The following is a 22,503-nucleotide window of genomic DNA, read 5'->3' as shown; positions in this document are numbered from 1 at the left end:
CTTCAGCTCTTGGCTTGAACAAGATTGTCGCGATCATTATTTCGTTTGGATATGTCACGTACATTGAGAAAATAAACTAGATGACAGAAGCAAGTATTTTATTTTAAACCTACAAATACTACCGTAACCATAACTCACGAGGCCAAAATTGCGCCCAAACCGCTCCTCAAGGCCCTCCTCTCCCCAAGATACCCCTCAAGGTGCCCTTCAAGATTCTGGGCAGGAACAGAGACAAAGGAAAGGAGACGCGTCTTTAAGAAGAGCCAGAAAGTCGGATATACAGCAAAGTTCCTGTACCTCCTTCTCAATACACCCTGATACATTATTGGCAGGGGTTCGGGCTACACCGCATTGCAATGCGATTTCCACATACTTCATGCCTGCGAGGTGCATCCCAACAATGATACCTTTTTGCTCGATGTCTAAGTGTCAGGACATGGTAGCTTACTCAAACTATTTATATCTGGGAAACGGAAGAAAGAGATTGAAGAAAATGTTTCCCTGCGAAGCTATTTCAGTATTTTATTTTTTTTGACTAAACTTCATTTTAGATGACTGGTTGTTACTGTCTACACAGCTTTTTTTTTTTTTTTTTTTTTTTGGCTCAGTACTCTATTCGTCATTACTGTTGCATTTTCCTCTCCTCTTTTGGCTTTGAGCAAATGAGATAGATCTTTAGAGACAGTTCTTGTGAAGACAGTTCCATAGGTCAATGTTCTGGTTATTCATATAGGTGACTTGAACTTCCTGAAACTATTTCCACGTCCTCATTATCATCGTTCTCATTAACATCACCTGAGTTTCCAGGAAGGTTAATAGGCTGTTCTGGTTCACTAAGACTTGAGTTCATCGTGCTTTTTTCATTATGGTCCATGTTCTCTTTTTGGTAGGCGAAAGGTGACATTATTAGAGATCTGAGCCTGAAGAGAAAGGGCGTGATGTTCCGATTTCCAGCACGTGTTGGAAGAAAACGAGCACAAACTTGTCGCTCATACAGCACAAACCTATTGGCGACTGTTCGGACTCCATCTGATACTGTATAAACACCTGAATACTGCCACATGCTATTGACTACTCTACGTCCCTTAAACAATATTCTTAGCATACATCTGAACTTTTGCAAGGGATGTGTCAATACTTCGACAAACATGTAACATTTAATGGCTACATCACAGCCCTTGGATTGTGGAAGCGTTGAAAGTATGCGGAAAACGGGAACCATTTGTGTTTTTACTAGCAACAAGCGTGGTTTCAAAAAAGTTTGCCTCCAAGGAACAAATCCTATATCCTTCATTGCTCAAAAGATACAATCTTGTCTTTTCTGCACCCCAAAAACTCGCCATAATCCTATTGAAGCGTTCAGAGGCATTATTTGCCTCATAGTTTGAGGATTAGCAGACTTTCAGTCAAGTTTTATTGTTTTGAACAACACAGTAAATCCTGTCCATTCGAAGTTAGTCCCTTGGATGGCAGCCATTCAGGGGATGCTAATCAATTCCGCTAAACTATGGTGAAATCAAAGCAGATTTGGAAAACCAACAAGCATCGAACAGTCGCCTTAGCAAGTGAGTGACCTCTCTGTGGCGCGCACGGACCATGGGGGGCGACTTTTCAAATTCTTTTATAGAGATGAAATCCAAAGTCGCCCCAGTTAAATATTTTAGCCGTGATACATCTCAAAAATAAAGAACCGTGTTATTAAATTTCTACGACAAGCCTTTTTATAGGATTAAGAACTATATTATTACTGAATACCGTGACAAAAATTCTAAGTTGGGATATTTCTAAAAAGTTTCTCTTTGAGCTCGTCGAAGCTGACATGAAGAAGATCTTTGTAATCCTTGATTAATCCAGTGTGGTTTGGTGCACCAGGGGAACCACGCATGTAAACTATTTTAAATCCAGTTACTGGCTCTCCATCCTTTTTGACAACAAAATGTCCATCGTCGTCAATTGAGGCGGAATGATTACCTTCAAATACTTCGTCCAAATATTTTTCAATCTGATTTTTGCCGTCGGTACCTCTCACATTAAAAGCGTTCTGGATCTTCTTACTTGGCGTCTTCTCATGTTCTTGGAAATTACTTATGGACACCTGGATAAACATTGTGTCGAGTATGAAATCAAAGCGAGGATAACTCGAATGACAATGGCTCAGTACATGTCCATAGCCACGTCCAAGAGAAGTCTTGCCCTGATAGATTGTCTCATGATCCTTAAAGTTCATTATAATCTCTGTTGGATTCTGGCCGATAAGGTTTGTTGCTTTGAGAACGATTGGCTTGGTTAAAGTCAAAAACCGGGACCAGCAGTGCCAACTCGAAATCATCTCCACTCATCTCTCCAAGAATAACTCCCCTCAGGATATGCTCATGATGAGGCATATTTGTAAACGCCTGAAAGAGTGCTTTCTGCGCTGGGAGGCACAAGACATAGTTTATGGCTCCGCGGCTCTTGTTGAGACGATAGATAAGCCCTAGGTCACGGAAATCCCATTCAAAATCACTACTCTGCGAGTTGTTGCCAAGGAAAGACTGTTGCAAGGCTTTTAGCGAACTTCTTCTTCGATGTCTCGCTGCGAGATTCGTAGTACGTCCAAACTACAGTGTGAAACTCGCTTGTTCTCTCAGTTACATACGAATCAATGCTATTTCTTGTGAGTGGTCTTTCCTCAATTGACCGGATGAGGAACATAAACTCTCGTGGCACACGGTTTGTAATCCTCATTATATCCTGGACAATATCGGGTTGGTTCAGGTGGACCTCCAACCATTTTGAAAACACTGTCTCGGATAGTGGGCCAACAAAGTACAATAAGGAAACTCGAGCACTGTCTTCCATAATCTCCAATTCATATTTGGCATGGGCTGTTCCTGTAAATATCACTCTAGATCCTTTGTATTGAGACTCCCATAGATTAAGGTTCATTAGATGCTTCAGGAACGGGTATTTTTCCCGGCACGTACGGTTTTTCTTGGAATAACTTTCCATGTTCGTCGATAATGAACAGTGTTTTGCGCTCCTTCTGTTTGAATAGGTCGAATACTGCGCAAGCACCCTTAATTGAGTAATGTACATTTCCAAGAAAGTTGAGGAGACTTTCCAGATCAGATGCCGTCAAGATATCCCTGTTGAAAGCGAAGAAACATTCTAACAGTACCATTGCCGAAGATTTCATCCGTAGCTCCATCTAATATCGCGGCATCTGGTATATAAAGGGTAAGCCACCCTTCCGCATATCCTTTTGCAGCAAGGAAATAGGAATAGATATGACTTGCCAACCCCCATAGGACCAGAAAGGACTCGCTGGTATGAAAATATTTGTTCAGCACTAATCTCCTTCCACAATTCCAGCATCTGATCCGTAATCATAAATTCCGAATTATATTTCTTAAATTGTTTCGGTCTTCGGCCCAAGGATGGAATGTCAAACTCGATCACCAGCCTGATTACCGCTTTCAGATGATTAAACTTATTACGTGGATCGGGCGGGTCTTCAGGATTCTCCAGCATTGCGATCCAAGAGGGCGGTAACGTGACCATTTTGCCATCAGAAGCCCTGTATTCTCTCCACCCTTCCTCAATGCGCATCTTCTTTGAAGCTGAAATATACCGTGGATCTAATTATGACCATCGTACACATACACAGTTGGTTAGTACCATAACATATAGTCAGTCACCAAGTCTATCTATCTATACAGCAAAAAACAAATTATTACCTTCATCCATTTTTCTCTTGAGAATCTGTTCCGATGTCTCTAGAAAGATAAGAGAGCGCAGCAATGGCAGAAACGTTAGCATTTTGATCAGATCAAAGAATATATTGCTGTCAATGAGATATAAACGCCAGCTAATGGAGAGTCAGAGCATGTGTGCGAAACGCGAACAGATTCAATCAGAAAAACTAACAAATGCATCAATGTAAAAGGTCAAATAAAAATAAAAATAAAAATGAACTATGTTCTCAGACAACAGTGAGAGTCAGAGCATGCACACGGACCACGGGGGCGACTTTTCAAATTCTTTTATAGAGATGAATCCAAAGTCGCCCCCGGTTAAATAGTGTTGCCGAGATTCATCTCAAACAACATAAAAAAGGGAGGGATACACGTGACCGTGATGAGATAGCTTCATCAATTGAAAATATCAACAACCATCAGTCCATCAAAAGCTAAATACATACCTTGCGGCGGCAGCTTGACAAAAATATGGATAGTTTCATCTGGAAGTTTAGAATTAAATATGTTCCCAAGCTTCTTTGACGCGATTGCGAGAGCCTCTTTTGACTCGATTTCTGACTCGACGATGGTCTTGCCTTCGTCAGGGATGGAAACCTTGTAGAGGGTGAGCTTGTCTGCGGCAACATGATCGAGTTCTGGCTTCTTCGCTGCCTTGATGGCTTGCTGGAGTTCGCCGACCGAACGATTGGAAAGAGTGTTTACAGGAAAAGACGTTGCTTCTCCCTCAACAATACAAAAAATCTTTAGTTCAGTTGGCTCGGAGATTTTAGGCCCACTGGTGCTTGAACACTCTTCATACGGTTTAGGTCGAGGTGATGCGTTTCGAGATGGTGTTCTGGTCTTTCCCATTGTGATTTCAAAAACTTTTTAAAAACAAGGATATAAATGGACAGAGGGCAGAAAATAGGAAAAGTTTGATAAAAATGTTAAAGGATGTTAATTCAGTAGCAGGATGGTTCAAAATTGTGACAATGTAAGTTGTGATGATGAAGTTGAGGGAGGAAAAAAAAAAGTTGCTTGCGTGACGAAGGAAAAGGAGTGACAATTGATAAATCTGTTCCTTTTAAGTCAGGACTGAGGAATATTTTTTCAAATCATTCACATGTCATATTCTTTGTGACGTGAAAAGCAATCACAATCTTTCAGGTGCTTTCAGTTCAGAGAACAATTTATAAGACATATTTTATAATTGTCGTTCTGGCGAGCGACCACCAGAGCCATGCCGCGGTAGAATATCTAACTGGGGGCGACTTTGGATTTCATCTCTATATAAGAATTTGAAAAGTCGCCCCATGGTCCGTGCACAGACCCATCTGCGCCGCCGTGTCACCACATCTGATAAAGTCCTGCAGACGGCGGTGTGGCTTTTTTTTTAAATAAAGAGCATAAGGTCAAAGGGTCATGCGATTTACTTTCCATCCAATGAAATTATGCCATCTCATCTCTTTTCCTTATCACATCACAAAATGTTAAAACACTTTCATCGCCATGAGAAACATCCATTTTATTCCTTCCCTTCCTCCATCCCTTTCCCTTCGCTCCCTGAATTCCTCCACCAGGTCGCTATAAGCCAAGACAACCAGTACGTACATGCTTTCTGCGCGCACCAATGAAGCCTGCTCTTAAACTAATACTCTGCAATTCATAAACAGTGCGCGAAGAACCCACTACCATCGAGATACTGCGCAAGCGGCTTGCTGCTATTTCGCTTGAACTCGCAGATGCAAAGGATGATCTTGAAATATCACAGGCACAACTTGAGGGCACCCTATCCTGTCTTTCTGAAACTCAACTTGAGCTGAAGAACACTAAGGATGCTCTTGCCAATAGCGAGCGTGCACGCCTGGAGGCCAACCGCGACCGAGTATTGAGTCGCCCTTATGGAAAGCAGGAGGTCTTTGCTATTTTGAAGTTCCGGCAGCCTCAGCCATTGCCTATTGGAGGCTATCGTCTCTTTGCGCTGCAGCGCAAGGCTGTCGATCGTACCTTGGACCAGTTCATTGCTGACAATCCTGACCTCGACCCCGTTGAGATTGCAGAGTTGCGATCTGATCGTTCTCCAAGAGGCGAAAACGTTTACCTACAGATGAAAGATGACGTGGCTGCACCAATCGACTTCAGCCGCCGCAACTTCGTTCTCAAGGATAGCAAGGCTGAGGAGGAGATGATCGTTTATGTTCAAAAGGTCTTTAACACCCATACTCAAGAAAAATAAGAATCATTCCCATGATAGTCTATTGTTCACTCAGTTTACAAAATAAAATGAAATTGCTACTCATATACTATAAACTATCAACATATTACCTACTATGTCTGAAAATACAAACCGGACTTACAAAAAATTTGAATCAGTTTACTTTGCTGCTGACAAGAAGCAAACCTTGGGTCCACAAGCAAGGGCTCACGAATGGGCTGATGCGAACAGTAATACTTTCTTTGTGATGTACGAAAGTGGCCTTTCTCCCGATGGCAAGAAGTCGTCTTATGAGTTTGCAAGCTACAAGGATCTACCTACATTTTTGGATATATATAACAAACTCCCGAACCCTTACAGATGCTTTTTTCGAGCAAATCCGAGAAGGAAATCCCTGTTGTGAGTATTACGACATTGACTGGAAACTTGCTACGACCTCCAAGGGAAACACCGATACTCCTTCACTCGAAGACGGCGCTAGTCCACTCGTCCCTAGCGAGGGCATCGATGCTATTGCGCAACTTGAAAGACGAGTGTTTAGTGAGTTTCTTGCTGCTCGCAACCAATATGCACCGAAATATCCCGTCACCGAGAATCAATGCCGAATCTTGACTTCATCCACTCATAAAAAGATATCATTACATGTCATGATACCAACGTACACATTCGAGAACAATCACAGACACCTTCGGACATTCCTGCTTGATTTTTTCAATGATATCAAAGCTGACCAGGATCAGAATGAAGGTAATCTGCTCAAGTACATTGATTCAGGTGTATACTCAAGAAGCAGAAGCATCCGATGTCTCGGAAGCTCGAAACGTAGAGACATAACCAGACGTTTCATCCGTGCCCCATGGCATCAGCCATCTATGCATGCATTGGATGCAGAATTTTTCATCACCAATGTTCAGCCCAATAGTATCAAAGTGGAAAAATCTCCAGCTGCCGACAGGTTCTCAAGGCGCCAGCGTAACCAGATACCGTCAATTTCAGCAGCACTTGGAGATGCATCTAGAGATATGACATTACCACACCAGTTGTCCGTATCTGTCGTCTCTGATGCTGTACATAGAATATTTGCACAGTACAAGCATGCAAACCTATACAGAATACAGTATGATGGCCAAGGTGGGATCTATAAGCTGCAACGAGTTCAATCTGGTCAATGCGATGTATGCAAGAGAAGACACGACAACGAGAATGGCTATCTTCAAGTGAGTCGAAATGGAAGAGTGACGCTGTATTGCTACAGAGCTATTGCCGAGGGTTTATCCCGCAATATCCTCGTCGGGGAATTGGATTTCGGCGAAAAGATTGTCCTGAGACAACATCTTGCTACGTTGGACACAGATCAGCACTTGCATCCAGGCGAAGTGTATGCGTCACCCTACATCAAATACCACAAATCACCGATGAGTCTCTTGATAAGGAGCGAGACTGGCACTGGAAAAACGACATTCTTGGAGCAGTTTATTCAAATGAACCCAAAGTTGACGTATCTTGCAATATCTCCAAGACAGACACTAGCCTCCAGTCTAGAGAAGAGACTCGGGTTTAAAAGCTATTTGGATTTTCCCTCCACTTATATCAAAGGTCAGAAGATTGTCATACAAGCCGAATCTTTACATAAACTGGATCTTGCATACTACACCATGGATGTTGTTCTGGTTCTGGATGAAGTGTCATCTATCTTTGATCAGATGACAAGTGTCGCCACCATGAGGGGCTTCCACAAGGCCAATAATGATATATTACGAGACTTCATTAAGGTATCCAGGAAGGTGATTGCCTTGGATGCTGATCTAACAGACCGAGACGTTCAGGTCATCAAGGAGCTTCGAGATGATGTCCACATTATCCATAATACATTCAAGCCACAGCAAGGAGATCTCGTCTCTCTTTATGAGAATGAGGCTTCTCTGAAGTTAAAGGTTATTAACTTAGTCAAGTCTGGAAAGAAAGTGTGGATATGTAGCACACAGAAGGCTGAAGATGCTGAAAGTTTACATAGTGAATTGAAGGATATGGGGTTCATTGGGATGTGCATCACTGCGAATTCCCTGGAGTTGGAGAAGAGGGCATTTGCACAGAATATTAATGAAATCGCACCAACTCTCGACTATTTTATTCATACTCCAACCATCACAGTTGGGCTTGATTGTAACATGCAACACTTTGATTATGTTGCAGGATTTTTCATGTCACAAAGTAAAGTCAATGTAGAGACATGTAGGCAAATGCTCAGAAGAGTACGGCACGTCCAGCAAAAAGAATACCTTGTCTATATCAGCAATTCAATAAACAATCTTCCAACAACACACAACGAAATAGTCAAGTATCTTTGCAGCCAAGAGGTTCAAATCAAGGGATGCGCTATGGATACGAATGGCTTTCCGCTTGATCTGAGGGTAGGGCAAGGTCCTGGAGTGAAGCATGATGTTGGCGATATTTACTACACAATATTCATCAATGCACTGATAAAGAAGCATCTATCAATGAATGATTTTCTTCAGCGTTTCATTGCTCAAATGGTTCAGGCTGGCTGCAGAGTTGTTGGGCTATCTAATCAGCCCAAGGACCTTAAGGTTTCTGAATCTCTGAAACAGAGGACAGCCACCCTACTTCAAGCCAAGTATACAGGGATATCGGAGGCCAAGGTAATTGATTACGAAGAATTACTACGACTGGAAACAAGGTCAGACCTTTCTACTGAAGAGTATTACGCAGTACAAAAATTCAGGATTATGGACGCCTACGGCATTGAGGACCCATCTATCCTTACGCCTGAATGGGTGCAGACCTACAGTAACCCAAAAGAGATGAAGGTCTTTCAGAATCTGCGAGCCTTGAAGAACGACCCAGAGTTGAAGATGACAAAGCAGAGCGACTCGTATCCTCTGGGGAAAGATCAAGAAAGGAGGGACACTGGCGCCATACTACATAGACTACATCATTCAAAGTATACCAAACTAAAGTATGCAAAAGACATCCTCTTTGCCTGTGGTTATGACTCCCCATTTGATCCCAAATGTAGAGCATCCACTGCTCTCAAATCAAGCCTGGATGAGCAATGGGAATCGCTATCGTCAAACATGCGGAATATTTGCACACAACTTCTAATCCCGTACCCATCTCATAGCAACTGGAACTTCAGAAACCGGCAGAACTTTGTCAACTCTGTCTTGAATGAGGTTTTTGGTATTCATATAGTTGGAACTAACAAGAAAGCCACAAGCTATCATATAAAATACATGAGGGAAGTAGGGAAGAATTGGGAAGGTTTCTTCAATGATGGAACTAAATGAATACAACGGAGGGCTTGAGCAGATTACGATATTGTATTCTTTTTGAAAAGTCATGGATTAATATTTAACCGGGGGCGACTTTGGATTTCATCTCTATAAAAGAATTTGGAAAGTCGCCCCCATGGTCTGTGCGCGTCATGATGGTTTTTGAAAGTACGTGCAATCGGTCTCTAGAAGCTGATTTTGGTTCTCCAATAGTCTTGGATGCACTGTTTGTAGTTGGAATGCTGTAGAGCCACCCATGTTGCCTCAGAGATATCGAAGCCTTCCCATTGAACCAGAAACTCCATGTCCTCACCTTCCCCGCGATGGTCTAAAATCCTAGCAACCTCGTATCCCTCCTGCGCTGTCTCTGCCATAGTCTCATCTGCAGTGTCTAGTATGTTAGGCTGCGAACTAGCTACAGATAGGAACGCTTCTTGTAGTTCTAAAAGACTTCGACCATGATTTAGTTTGACTTTGATGCTGGGGAGCTTCTCATAAGCAACCTGATACTCATTATTGTCTGGAAAGTCAAACGCATCTTGCATCCAGAATGTGTGGTGCGTCTGAGTGGGGATATTATGGATTGACACGACTCTCTTGATATTCATAAGCAGGCAACAAAGCTTGAATTGGAGATCAAACGTCTTTGCGTCTGAGAAACGGATGGGAGCGTCGTGTGTGAACTTGGAGAAGGTGGATTGCATGTCTCCAAAGCACCCTTCGATGCTTGACCGAAACCCACCAAACGCTTTATTGTAATGTAACTCTTGGTCTGTCATGGCGATCCCCCTAGTCTTGCGCACAGGATAAGAGAAATTTTCGTAGGACAGTGCATTTGATGGTTCGACAATTTGTCTAACGAACCCACTGTAGCCACCATCAAGAGCAACACAGTCCAGCTTGTGTATATGCGATGCAATGTTCATCTTCACAAGCATAGTCCCATCATTGAAATCTCGACAAGGAGCTGGCTTGGATGCAAACAATATGATATTGTTCATGTCTGAACACACTTGAATACGAAAACCCGACTTCTTGAGTTTATAAGAGTAGAGACTTGGCTTGTCAGCACCGATGTAGCTGACTCTTGTGTCATGTCCGTCTAGATTCAATGTCACATGCTTGAATGGATCAGGGTTGTTCTTGGCAAGTAGCAATCGTAGCTTCAAACTCGAGCACATATCTCTCATCATTGAGGTTATGTCATCATGTAGTTTCACAGGGTCCCGAAGATAAAATTCCCTGTGCAAGTCGTAAAAGGACGTCTTTGGTATGAACCTTGACATTGTAGACAATGAATCTCCTGTGATTAGTGCATACAGGAGCAGAAGACCCTTTTCGACATTACGATATGGGCTACCATAGTCACGCACTCCAAATACTTGTGTCAGAAAAAAGAACGTAGGGATGAATCCTAGACGGTCAAGCACCATTGACTTGACGTGTGTTACGTCAGATATCTCTTTCATCTCTGTGCGATGAAACTTGGCTTTCTTTATAGCTGGCCACTCCTCTTGCATGAACCTCCACTGAGCCTCAACAAGGCGTACATATTCCTCAGAAACAGCGCTCATACAGATATACTCTTTGCAAGCTATTGGATATAAAGCGCTTTATTACAACTCCTCTATATTATTCCATGTGTTCACTTTATTTTCATCCTACCTATTCAAATATTCACTTCAATTTACAATCCATCCGAATATGGCGACTGTTCGGACTCCATCTGATACTGTATAAACACCTGAATACTGCCACATGCTATTGACCACTCTACGTCCCTTAAACAATATTCTTAGCATACATCTGAACTTTTGCAAGGGATGTGTCAACACTTCGACAAACATGTAACATTTAATGGCTACATCACAGCCCTTGGATTGTGGAAGCGCTGAAAGTATGCGGAAAACGGGAACCATTTGTGTTTTTACTAGCAACAAGCGTGGTTTTAAAAAAGTTTGCCTCCAAGGAACAAATCCTATATCCTTCATTGCTCAAAAGAGACAATCTTGTCTTTTCTGCACCCCAAAAGCTCGCCATAATCCTATTGAAGCGTTCAGAGGCATTATTTGCCTCATGGTTTGAGGATTAGCAGACTTTCAGTCAAGTTTTATTGTTTTGAACAACACAGTAAATCCTGTCCATTCGAAGTTAATCCCTTTGGATGGCAGCTATTCAGGGGATGCTAATCAATTCTGCTAAATTATGGTGAAATCAGAGCAGATTTGGAAAACCAACAAGCATCGAACAGTCGCCGTAGATTGAGTTGATATTCTCTTGATTGTCTACTTGGCAACTGAACATGTCCGCTCTTAGAGCAGTGGCTGTTCTTAGAATAGCAGACTGCTCACTGGATCTAACGAAAGCTACCGAGAGCCACTTTTACAGAAAAATAAAGATGGAGAGACAACTGCAATGAGTATATAAATATTCATCCATAGGAAAGCGACGGTGCTTTCCATACTAAATCATTCACCAATAGCCTCTCGCTACCTTGACCTCTTGGTAATTGGTGGCAACCAATCAGGTCAGGGAAAGATGGCCAATCGCTAAATTTGTATTCACTTTTAATGCCGATCATCAAAAAATATTCGCGAAGTAGCTTGTGTTGTGCCATCCTAGGTCTCTGATGAAGACTTTTATGACCCTAGTAACTGCAAACCTCCTAAGACTAGAGGGAAAGGAAGCCGGGGCTTAACTACGCATGCATTAAATGAATTCTTTTTTTTTTTTTTTTTTTTTTTTTTTTTTTTTTGTTTAAGGGACATAGATTGGTGGTGCACTTTAATATTCACCTGACGGGGTTTTATTGTTTTTTTCAATATTATTACGAAGGTAAGTTTTCCGGGTATCACATTTCGCTTTTATGTCAGCTTGTAACAGGCCATGGAGTAGAGCATCCAACTCTCCGTAAGGACTATTTGAAATACACTTAGACCCTTAGAGCTCAAAAAGGTAGACTTGCGTGGTCACCACCCCACATTTCCTCCTGAATCTCCGGTTCTGACTGCTCATCGTCGTAATTTTCCTTGATCGCTTGAGACACTTGCAAGTTGGAATTGTTTCCTTGCGTGACGTGAGTCTTCCGATAGTATTACTGGTGCTGGCAGCATCCTCCTCTTGTTCAAGATCTGTGATGGTGACATTTTTCAGGCAACGAGTAACATCTTCCTTTACATTACAATAAACTCATGTTTTATGGTGCCTGCATGCTTTCTTTATCTGTAACCTATTAACCTTACCAGCGTTTGCGATGTCCTGATGAAAGTACCAGGCGCAATAAAACTAAAAAAGAGGTGAAATAATGCGATTAAGAGAGAGTGGTAGTGGATTTTTTTTTGTGCGCTCAGGCCACCATATAGGCTTGGCCTGTTCATATTGGAAAGTTTTCTACTGATCTGATTGGCCGAGGCAACATACACAGGAACCACATCGTTGACCACGTCGGTAGTCCTTGAAAAACAACATCTGTTATTTTTTCATGGACAACTCAGTTGAATGTAAATCTGAATCGAGCATAACAACAGTAGCTCTTTACTTGGGTGGAGGGCCGCCGGAAGAAAAGTAGCAAACTCATTTGGAGCGCGCAACAAAACCCCTAATTCAGCCCGTGCTTAGCATGAGCTCAAAGTTTGGAAAAGAATTTTTGGAATCTCAGAACCCCTTGTCTCTTTTATGCGTCAAAATAACTGGGTGTCCCTTTGAAGCAGGCACCGCTATTATACGCGAATGTCAGCTGGAGACATCGTAGTGATAGCATATAGGGATTTGCTCGCATACGCAACACAAAGACCGTTATGAGGTCTATTCCGAGAGAAATATATTGGAAAGATGCACTGGGTAGGACTTTGGAAGCTTTCACCATAATTTGTGACGGTGTATAAAGCATTTGGATGGTCTTGTGGAAAGAACACAACTTGAGACTTTAAAAAAATAATAATAAAAAAAAAACAATGCCGTTGCTCAAGTCTTATTTAAATGAGAATCTGATTCCACGCGACAGAATCTTGTTGAATGAGATTATAGCTCATGGCATCAAAACAGGTGCAGTGAATAAGTGAAATGAGTGAATCAGAACGACTTGACATTGTAAAACCAAATTCTTTCTTCCAATCCATTAATTGTATTGTAAATATGCAGATTCCAACCTAGTTTTAGATCCCAATGCAGTCGTCGCAAAATCAAATGGTCGTATCACAAAAGCCGTATGATAATACAAAGCCGACAAAGTGATTGAATCGTAAAGACTTTATCTTTGTTACAAAAGAGGTTGTAATTCACTTTATATCTTTTTATCCTCAGGCCATTGAGAGTTTGCTTGATAGACTCATTTTTCCTATCATGCTCAATGCCATACCAGATGCGGTGGCAGCATCAGATTTATGTTCAGAGACAAATCTCCAACACTTGTCAACCGGATTGTCAACGTACGTAGTGTCCATATTAAATGTCTAAAACAGCTTTTGTAATAAATATTAAAAACTAAATGTTACCATTTAATAGAGTTGATGAGCTTCTTGGTGGTCAGGGCTGGTCTACAGGAGAAGTCAGCGAGATTTGTGGAATCTCAGGCTCTGGCAAGACACAGTTGTGCCTCAGTACCATGTCTACCATGCTGATCCAAGACAGGTCATCGTATGCTATCTGGATTGATACCCTTGACGGAGGATTCTCTGGTCAACGAACCTCAGATATTATCCAGACCCAACTATCTCAACAAGAAGACTTTGATGTGCCTAAAGTATGTAGCGTCGGAGGTGTTCTTTTTTTTTTTTTTTTTTTTTTTTTTTTTTGATGTAGAGTTCCCAATCAGGATCTGCACTTTAATCCACGAATAACTCAATATCTCAATCTGGATTTCTAGGAGCAAGCTCTGGAAATTCTCTCAAGGATCCATCTTTGTGCTTGTCAAGATATTTTTGACATCATAAATGCAATTGAGTCAATAAGGAAGGGCCTTGAGCAACCTACTGTCGCATCCTTGTCGTCTATACGGCTCATTGTAATTGATTCCATGAGCGAAGTGCTTACGAAGCTAATGCAGAATGATAACAACACTGGTTAGTCGATTGATTCTTGACTTATTGACATGTATTATTTATGTTGAGGCCTCCACTTGTTTATACAGTCTTTTGGATAAACAATTTAGGATATGCTACTATGATGCATTTATCAAGAGAACTTCGACGTATAGCTATTGACTTTAACCTCACGGTTTTGGTAGGATGACAAAAGACGTGATTGGTGTTATTTATGCTACTACATGATATCTGTCTTTGAACTCATTCTTTCAAAGGTGACTACTATGTCTGTCCCTATTCACCCTGAGGAACAAACGCCTTCTGTTCTGGCAACATGTCATGTAAAACCGGATCAAAGCGCAGGCTGGAGATATGCAACTGATTCGCTTGTTCATCTGTCAAAGATTCCTCGGAATAATCGAAGGCAATCCGTTGCTCATTCATTGCAAAAGGATGTACCCCATCAAGTCGATAAGAGCAAGGGGAGGGGGTATGACGTTAGAAGTCGAATCGAAACGCTTGATCAAAATTCAAAAGGACCCATGAGGATGGCAGAAATTATGAAATCTGCAAGACTTGTAAGATCTTTTTTTTTTTTGTCCTGCTTTGAAGAAATGTTGCATTGACTGATTTGTTCCCACGATCCCTTAAATTTCACAGAAAATTGGCGATTGGTGCCTCTTTGGCCTGCACCCCAGATCGATCTCTGTTGAATATGAAAACACATTGCCATTGATCATATAGAAATGGTGACTTGAGCAAGGTCCCAACTGCAAAATGCAGAACGGCTTTATAAAAAGCAAGGGAATGGTTTGTTAAAAGTTAGAATAAAGGACGGGTACTTTTTTCCGGTTTCCCTTTCTTTTTGTCATGTTCACTTCTATCTTCCGAGCCGAAAAACGAAAATAAAAACTTAAGAGTGCCCAGCTGCAACACAAATGATTCCATTGTTAAAGAATGCATTGGCTTTCTCTGCACGAACGAGATTGAATAATCTTTCATCATTTACACAATCACCTCATTTGAGAGCCACTTCATCACTTTCTCCTCTTTTCAATACTTCGCACGTCCGTGCTCCATACTCATTGTTTATCCATTCAGCTCCACAACAAAAACGCTCTAAGCCTTTGTCCGTGTCCACTCTAAATTATTACCAGCAGCTCTCTCACTTCACTACAAGCGGTAATAGAGCATGCTGTTTCAACCCGATAGCAGTCTTGTATCTGCGCTTTATTCATTCTCTCTATTTATACTTACCGAGCTTGAAATGTCTTTCTCTTTTTCTTCCTTCTCCTCTTTGTCTCTGCTTCTGCTTCTGTCTCGGTCCTTATCTCTATCTTTTTTTTTCTTTGTATTATATTGCTTCAACTGTACTAGCCAAAATGTCATCCAATTTGGAACAATTGAGGCCTTCAGCTACTCTTATCATTGCTGCCCCTATTTCCAGGTCTAAAGTCGAGCCCGGAAAAGCCAATTACAAGCTTCTTTTGCTGCAGCGTGGACGGATTGGAACTTCTGCTAGTGCCCATGTCTTCCCAGGTTTGTATTCCCCGAATATTACATTCCTTATTTTGCTTACCTTTTTTTTTTTTTTTTTTTTTTTATTCATGTGTATGTAACTAACAAAATAATTCGTGGCAATTTTTCAGGAGGAAATGTGGATAAAGCGGACCATGATCCTCGTTGGGCTACTCTGTTGAATTACAAATCCAAGAACCCTAATGATCCACCACTCTGCAGTGCTATTTGTGCTATCCGAGAAGCCTTTGAAGAATCGGGTGTCCTTGTTTGTGATCCTCTTACGGAGTTGTCAGATGAGGAGATCAAAGTTTGGCGAGATCGTGTACATGCTAATGGCGAAGAATTCTACAACCTCTGTACATCGCATCATATCAAGCCTGCAGTTGAGCGATTATCACATTTCTCCTCTTGGATCACTCCACCAATGGAAACAAAGCGATTTCATACTCACTTTTATTTGACGGTATTGCCATGGTCCAGGAGCTCGTTCTCAGATTCAAGAGTCTTTGCGGATGGCAAGGAAACAACACGCTTGGATTGGTTTACACCTGAGGAGGCTCTTGAAGCCTATCGTAATAATACTATTCAGACATTTTTGCCTCCCCAGTTCGTGACTTTGGCAAATTTATTGCCAGTCAAGAAACATGAAGACCTTTTGGAGTATTTCAAGGACCTCGAAATCGTAAACACCATGCCAGAGTTTGTGGTCGAGTCACAGGACGAAAACGGTGTACATTTGAGTGGTATTTTGCCTGGAGACGAGGGTCACTCCACTCATGTGAAGAAGGGGCACAGACATCGAATTCATATTACAAAGTCTAAAAAGGGAATGAATGTGCGAAAGTATGTTCATGGACCGAACGAGATCAAAGCCAGACTCTAGGAGCAATGCAACCTATCTAGGAATATCATCATCATTATGATAATAAAATGCAAAGTTTTTTTTTTTACTTGTTTATTTAATCAACATCTTTCAAAGACCTTATAAAGATCTTTAACTTGTGCAACCTGGATAACCATGCCCGACTTTTCAATTAATGCTTTTGGAGGAATGAAGCTCCTTTTGAAGGCTGGGAAGATAGTAGATGAAACCATGTGCCGGAACTGAATATCCCGGATGTCCTGTGGTGACTTTCTATCATGTAAACTTTCTTCATCGTCGACATGGTCCTCACTATCCCTATCAGCATCGATGTCGTCTTCTACATATTCGGGTTGGGTACTGTAAAAGATGGCAAGCTCCCTTGCCACGGTATGGAAGCATGCCTTTTCTGCTGTCCAATCAACCTAATCACAAAGTCATAGTTTCGAACAGTTTAGTTTTTTTTTTTTTTTTTTTTTTTAATGCGTTGAAAGAAATCGTGAAGCATACCTCTGATCCTAATCGCCAAAGGAAATCAGGTAGCTTCTCAAGATTTGGAACATATCCTTTTAGCATCATTGGAATAGCAGTTAGATCGCCATTGTCTGAAATGCATATTGAGAAATACTCTCGCAACATTTCTCTTCTGGTGACAAGATGGGATTTAACGGTCTTTTTCAATATGTTTTTTAAAAAAATGGAATAGTTAAATATCAATGACTACTTTAATTGCAGACACACTGTTCAATCAAAGTAATAGCTTCATACCTCAGCAATTTCTTCTTTGGACTTCAGCTCTTCCGGCCATGTGCCTCCTTCCATTAATTCCTGTTCTTCATCGAGAGCCATCATAACAAGGTCTTTAATCGGTGCTGGTGTCGTCAGTCGAATATAGCCGAAATTTGAAAAGTCGCGCAAACATATCTGATAGAACAGCTCCTCACTGATAGCTTCATAGTTGACTAGATAAAGTGCCAATTCATTCTGAATCAGACCACGCTGGTTATCCAGTATACCTACAAAGGCGTGATTTGCAAAGATTGGGGTAAGGATAGGGTGCCCTTGCTTTCGAATATCTTCTCGTAATTGAAGTACGCTCGTCAACTTGACCTCAATACGTTGATGTTTTGTCTTTGTTCTTGAGTTTGATGAATCGCTACTTTTTAAGAGTTTCGCGGTCCCAGCTCCCTGTGGTGAAGTGTGAGTTCGTCCTTGTGCCCCTCGCTCAAGTGTGCTGTTTTTGTATTGACCAATGTTTTTCAACAATGAGCCTCGTGCCCCCGATGATGTAGAAGTAATGTCTTCGTCTTCACTATCATCGAAAGCTGTTCTTTTGTCTCGACTCTGAACAGTTTTTCCATTCGATTGATCCATCTCTTGATCGCTGTTGTCCTCGATATCTACCAGTTGTTCGACACCAATCTTCAGGCGTTTGTTTGATGAGGAAGTAATGGTGGTATATGGTGAAGCAGAGATTAAAAATGAATCCAGTGTTTGAGCACGACTATCTGTTCTAACTTGATCATATTCATAAAGTTTTTGTGATGGTTTTTTAGACGATGCCTCTTCAGTACGGGCTCTCACGGCTACTTGTGGCAATAAAGTTTGTGTCAAAAAGTTACGGGAGACATTGGCATCTCCCAATCGGTTCTGGATTGCGCCACAGATTGTTTCTATGATCTCTTCCTCATTCATAAAATGAACCTATATTCATAATAAGAAATAACAATAGCATTAGATACTTGAATATGGCTTACCTTTTCTTAGTAAATAACATTTTCTTTTATGGATATTTACCTCGCGCTTTGTAGGATGTACATTTACATCAACATTCCTAGGATCCATTTCTAAAGAAAGATAGACCCATGGATGTGTGTTCTTTGGAAGAAATGCCGCGTACACGGCCTCGATCGCTTTCCGAATAGCAGGAGAGTCCACAGATCGATCTATATATATTTTTTTAAAAAAAAAAGACGTTGAGCATTTTGGATCAAATTGCTTTCATGGCTCAACTAGCTATATCCTGATACAATATGGGTACATACGGTTAATGAATAAGAGGAAAGCAAATTTCTTGACACTGTAGTTAGCGTTAGAAATCCATCCTTTTATCTTCAGGGAAAAGACCGGGAAATTTTGCTCCAATGATAACAGCTCATTAGCTACAGCAGAGCCATATATCGTCCGAATGTTGTCAAGCACAGTCGCAGTAGTTGTTGTATGAACATCCGGTGTGTTCGATCCAACCTGAAACCATTGAAAGATGTATTAACATTAACACAGATATGCACACAACATGCAAATCATACTAAATGACGCATTGCTTTTAATAATAACATACCTTTCGACATGTAAAGCTTACGCCCTCATTATGGATTGCATAACGATTGACAATATCCAAAATACGATTATACTCTTCCGTAGGGTTCTTAAGGGCGTTCCGTCTCGTAGGAACATTATAAAATAAGTCTTCGGCCTTAGTTTTTTTTTTAAAAAAATAAAAAAATAAAAAAAAAAGTATTGGCTCTGGTTAACTACACATTCTTCCTCCTACTATTCGAAGTTAAATTGGACAGGTCCGGCACGTACTGATATTTGAGTACCGTTGTTACCAGCACACGGTTTTGGTTCTGCAGTAGCTCCTGGCTTGGCGGGTACAATTACCCCATCTGAGTAGGATGCTCTAATAGCAAAGAGCAAAAGTGTTATGCAAGGAAGAGTATATGCTTGCTAATAGCAGTGCATTTAGGGTTCCGATTGGCATTGAACTATAGCAACTTTGCAATATTTACTTGTAGGCACAGTTAGAATCCTTGGTCTTTGTTGTTATGGTGACATGTGCAACATGGCTGATACTTGCAAGTGCCTCGCCCCGAAAGCCATAAGTAGACATAGACGATAGGTCATCAAAGGTACGAAGTTTACTCGTGGTAAATCGCTCACAAACGATCCCCATATCTTCGACCTATCCGTTAGGGGCAAAAAGCCATTAGCGGTCACAGTTTAATTTTGACAGCGATCATATTCTAATTTAGTGAAAATGGTGGCGTTACCTTGATGCCATGGCCATTGTCTTGAATTTGGAGAAGTTTCAGTCCCCCATCCTTCACAGAGATCTGAATGGTGGTAGATTTGGCATCCAACGAATTCTCAATGAGCTCTTTAAGAGCATTAGCTGGGCGATGAATAATCTGATGAAAGTAATGAAAATCATTTGCATTAGTCATGTCCAGGAAAGGATGGAAATGTATTCAAATGACAACAGGTGGTCATTACCTCGCCTGCAGCGATCCTATTAACAACAGCCTCCTCTAGACGCTTAATGGTAGGGACTGCATTGGTAGCATTAGCGAGAGCTTCTCCGTCGGCAGACATGGAGGATCGTGAATAAGGCGAGAAGAAGAAAAAAGAAAAAGGAAAGAAGACAAAGTTGTCAATGTGGCTGAGATCAACTTATTCATAATCTGATTAAGTATGGCGAAGATTGGTGAAGGAGCCGGCTGGTATCTTGTCAAAGGTACTCTTCATTATCATCTCGAAGATAATCAGACCTGTTAATTAGAGAATAAGGTATTGCAATGGATAGCACAGTTACCACATAGGTCAAACATGAACAGTGCCCTGGAGAAAGAAAAAGGAGGTCCGCACACACGCACAGCTCACAAGGGCCCTGCTCCTATTTCCCTATTTCATCACTTGTTTTGGCACAGCCGACTAGTTTCGCCTTTAGAATCTACAATTAACATTCACATTTTTCAACATTCACTCATGCTACACATCATACTCATCCATTAAGCTTTGTAACGTTCCTTGCACACACATACACGACTATAATTCACAATCACTTCTTATTCTCTCTTTCTCTCTCTTTCTCTCTCCATTTCTCTCTCTCTCTCTCTCTCTTTTTTTTATTTTTTTTTTTTTTTAATTTTATTTTTTTTTATTTTCCTTCTCTCTTCCTTTCTCTTCCTTCTCATTGTCTTCTTAGCTTTATTACCAACACATGCAAGTTTCAACGCCAATACCTCATATCAATCAGGAAAACGATTGGGACTGTGGGCTAGCTTGTGTTGCCATGGTCGCCAATGCTCTCGGTGCACGTTTGTCCCTAGCAGAGGTCGCCATGCATTGCAAAGGTAGTCTGAAGTATCTTTTTCCTAGTTTCAATTAGTTCAATTAGCCAACAAATCCTTGTACCTATAACCCTGACCTTTCCTTTGTACTAAACAGACGAGTCAGTATGGACAATTGACTTGGCCTATATTTTGCGGAAATTGTCTGATGACCAAGTCAGTATACCTCGTCTCAATTTCTCAAAACGATTACAAATCCCAAATCTCTCACCCAGACGTGACGAAGGCTGGGATTTTACGTATTATACAAGCACCATTGGTGCCGATGCAGCGCATTCTAGAGAAAAGTTTTATAGGAAGGTAGGGCTCATACCGCAACTTCAGTTGCTATGTTGATTAAAGGCATCACATGTATACACAACATTAATGCAAAGACGGCTCTTGTTTAAATATGTAGTCATTTGATGATGATCAGAAGAGAGTTAATGCTCTGTTCGATAATGCGGATGCTGAAAATGTCAGAGTGATTCAGTTGTAAGTAAGGATGTCTTGAATTGGTTGTAACAATATTCATAATAATAATCATAGTTGTAATAAAATTAGCCGCATGAGCTGTTGAAAAGAAGCGTGGCTTTGAGACAAGCAGTAATAAGCGTAGACGTTATACTTACTCTTATTGTAATTATTTTATGAATGCGTGGCTTTTTGAAGGGTACTTCCGCTTGACGACTTCAAACGCTTCCTGTATTGCAGAAAGTACGGGATTATCACACTTGTCAATCAACGATTGTTGAGCTGTCTTCAATGCTTGGTAAGTGGCACACTTGACCAACTTTTTATATTGTCTAATTTGTTTTATCACAGGTGTTCACAATCATTCAGGACTTACATAGGAAACTTATTCATATTTAGGAAAAAACTACAATCTGTAATTGCACTATAGGAGTATTCGACTCATTTGTGCAAAGGATGAAAGGTTTTCGCTACATTGGTAACTACAATTCAATATTTTATTTCCTTGATTGAACTTATCAGAGGCACCTATGCTGAGAAATCGCCCACGTCATATATTCTAATCATAGGACATTTCATTCTACTGGTGGCCTACGAGCCAAATACAGATATGTTTTATTATCGAGGTGACTATATATGATTATGTAGAATACCTAAAAAGCTTTTTCTTTCACCGCTATAGCCTATTTCTCATGCATGCGATGTGTTATTACTAATGTACTAATAGATCCAGCGGTGAGGGATGATTTATGCAGTATTTCGGCTTCTAACTTGGAGCGTGCCAGAAGCTCCAATGGTACTGATCATGACTGGTAAGTTTTGGAAAGAACAAGAAAATAAAAATTATCTCTCGATCTTTTAGGATTTTCATCTCGGAGTCCTGCTTAAAGATCTGATCTTTTTTTTTCTTTTTTTACTTTCTCATCCATATTGTTTCCCAGTATTGTGGTTAAAGTGTCTTAATTAAACGCGGTTTAGTCTGATATTCAGGATTCCTCAACCATTGTAAATAATTGAAAGAAGCCGATCTGCAAGGAGAATTTTTTTCCTGTTTAGATGTTAAATATACCACTTTTATAGTTTAGCTTAGCATGAATAAAGCAGATGTCCTGCTTCGCCCATCCATCTGTGGCTGGGCGAGATGGTCTTGATAAAAAGAGCCCTTAATTACAGAATGGAATGAATACACTGTGATCAATTATGATTCCCAAAAAAAAAAAGAAAAAAAAAACAAATACATGACTGCTCATCCACAAATAAAAGGCATCAACTTTTTTTCTTTACTT

The 22,503-nt window shown here is 40.9% G+C and overlaps 11 protein-coding genes across 11 annotated transcripts; 5 read left to right on the top strand and 6 right to left on the bottom strand.

Moving 5' to 3' along the window:
• Positions 1–721: 721 nt before the first annotated feature.
• Positions 722–1,294, bottom strand: BCR41DRAFT_371629 (hypothetical protein; the record flags this gene model as incomplete). Its single annotated transcript, XM_022026618.1, has 1 exon — positions 722–1,294. One exon carries the CDS (start codon positions 1,292–1,294, stop codon positions 722–724), a length of 573 nt encoding a protein of 190 aa, XP_021880285.1.
• A 396-nt stretch (positions 1,295–1,690) lies between these two features.
• On the bottom strand, positions 1,691–2,531 carry BCR41DRAFT_355938 (hypothetical protein). The gene is given in 2 exon segments (XM_022024553.1): positions 1,691–2,281; positions 2,301–2,531. The coding sequence occupies 2 exon segments, from the start codon at positions 2,382–2,384 to the stop codon at positions 1,769–1,771; spliced, it is 597 nt and encodes a 198-aa protein (XP_021880284.1). The 5' UTR covers positions 2,385–2,531; the 3' UTR covers positions 1,691–1,768.
• Positions 2,418–3,330, bottom strand: BCR41DRAFT_98153 (hypothetical protein). The gene has a single exon (XM_022031109.1). The coding sequence runs from the start codon at positions 3,076–3,078 to the stop codon at positions 2,506–2,508; it is 573 nt and encodes a 190-aa protein (XP_021880283.1). The 5' UTR covers positions 3,079–3,330; the 3' UTR covers positions 2,418–2,505.
• Positions 3,040–4,779, bottom strand: BCR41DRAFT_98142 (hypothetical protein). The gene is made up of 3 exons (XM_022031108.1): positions 4,184–4,779; positions 3,720–3,758; positions 3,040–3,620 (listed from the first exon to the last, which is right to left on the bottom strand). The coding sequence occupies exons 1-3, from the start codon at positions 4,587–4,589 to the stop codon at positions 3,175–3,177; spliced, it is 891 nt and encodes a 296-aa protein (XP_021880282.1). The 5' UTR covers positions 4,590–4,779; the 3' UTR covers positions 3,040–3,174.
• Positions 4,780–5,032: 253 nt separating this feature from the next.
• BCR41DRAFT_423013 (hypothetical protein) lies at positions 5,033–6,026 on the top strand (the record flags this gene model as incomplete). Its single annotated transcript, XM_022030235.1, has 2 exons — positions 5,033–5,063; positions 5,393–6,026. The coding sequence occupies 2 exons, from the start codon at positions 5,033–5,035 to the stop codon at positions 5,953–5,955; spliced, it is 594 nt and encodes a 197-aa protein (XP_021880281.1). The 3' UTR covers positions 5,956–6,026.
• Positions 6,027–8,309: 2,283 nt separating this feature from the next.
• BCR41DRAFT_355932 (hypothetical protein) lies at positions 8,310–9,248 on the top strand (the record flags this gene model as incomplete). Its single annotated transcript, XM_022024552.1, has 1 exon — positions 8,310–9,248. A coding segment is annotated over one exon (926 nt), but the record flags the coding sequence as incomplete, so codon positions are not given.
• A 164-nt stretch (positions 9,249–9,412) lies between these two features.
• On the bottom strand, positions 9,413–10,153 carry BCR41DRAFT_337863 (hypothetical protein; the record flags this gene model as incomplete). The annotated part of the gene is made up of 2 exons (XM_022022092.1): positions 9,413–9,879; positions 9,970–10,153. 2 exons carry the CDS (start codon positions 10,151–10,153, stop codon positions 9,413–9,415), a joined length of 651 nt encoding a protein of 216 aa, XP_021880279.1.
• Positions 10,154–13,501: 3,348 nt separating this feature from the next.
• Positions 13,502–14,538, top strand: BCR41DRAFT_98104 (P-loop containing nucleoside triphosphate hydrolase protein). The gene is made up of 3 exons (XM_022031107.1): positions 13,502–13,968; positions 14,092–14,287; positions 14,377–14,538. Exons 1-3 carry the CDS (start codon positions 13,714–13,716, stop codon positions 14,454–14,456), a joined length of 531 nt encoding a protein of 176 aa, XP_021880278.1. The 5' UTR covers positions 13,502–13,713; the 3' UTR covers positions 14,457–14,538.
• Positions 14,539–15,630: 1,092 nt separating this feature from the next.
• Positions 15,631–16,652, top strand: BCR41DRAFT_307475 (hypothetical protein; the record flags this gene model as incomplete). The annotated part of the gene is made up of 2 exons (XM_022020860.1): positions 15,631–15,787; positions 15,898–16,652. The coding sequence occupies 2 exons, from the start codon at positions 15,631–15,633 to the stop codon at positions 16,650–16,652; spliced, it is 912 nt and encodes a 303-aa protein (XP_021880277.1).
• An 80-nt stretch (positions 16,653–16,732) lies between these two features.
• Positions 16,733–20,006, bottom strand: BCR41DRAFT_371621 (hypothetical protein; the record flags this gene model as incomplete). Its single annotated transcript, XM_022026617.1, has 10 exons — positions 16,733–17,056; positions 17,142–17,303; positions 17,400–18,335; positions 18,429–18,577; positions 18,677–18,878; positions 18,973–19,107; positions 19,221–19,314; positions 19,424–19,596; positions 19,685–19,822; positions 19,908–20,006. 10 exons carry the CDS (start codon positions 20,004–20,006, stop codon positions 16,733–16,735), a joined length of 2,412 nt encoding a protein of 803 aa, XP_021880276.1.
• A 544-nt stretch (positions 20,007–20,550) lies between these two features.
• On the top strand, positions 20,551–22,369 carry BCR41DRAFT_423007 (Guanylylate cyclase-domain-containing protein). The gene is made up of 8 exons (XM_022030234.1): positions 20,551–20,767; positions 20,862–21,064; positions 21,162–21,238; positions 21,416–21,515; positions 21,617–21,695; positions 21,787–21,843; positions 21,945–22,029; positions 22,159–22,369. The coding sequence occupies exons 1-8, from the start codon at positions 20,635–20,637 to the stop codon at positions 22,178–22,180; spliced, it is 756 nt and encodes a 251-aa protein (XP_021880275.1). The 5' UTR covers positions 20,551–20,634; the 3' UTR covers positions 22,181–22,369.
• The last annotated feature ends 134 nt before the right edge of the window (positions 22,370–22,503 follow it).

The sequence above is a fragment of the Lobosporangium transversale genome (genome assembly GCF_002105155.1).
Source record: "Lobosporangium transversale strain NRRL 3116 chromosome Unknown BCR41scaffold_24, whole genome shotgun sequence".
Taxonomy (NCBI): domain Eukaryota; kingdom Fungi; phylum Mortierellomycota; class Mortierellomycetes; order Mortierellales; family Mortierellaceae; genus Lobosporangium; species Lobosporangium transversale.
Note: the sequence above shows the minus strand (reverse complement) of the source record. Positions and strands in the feature narration are given on the sequence as shown.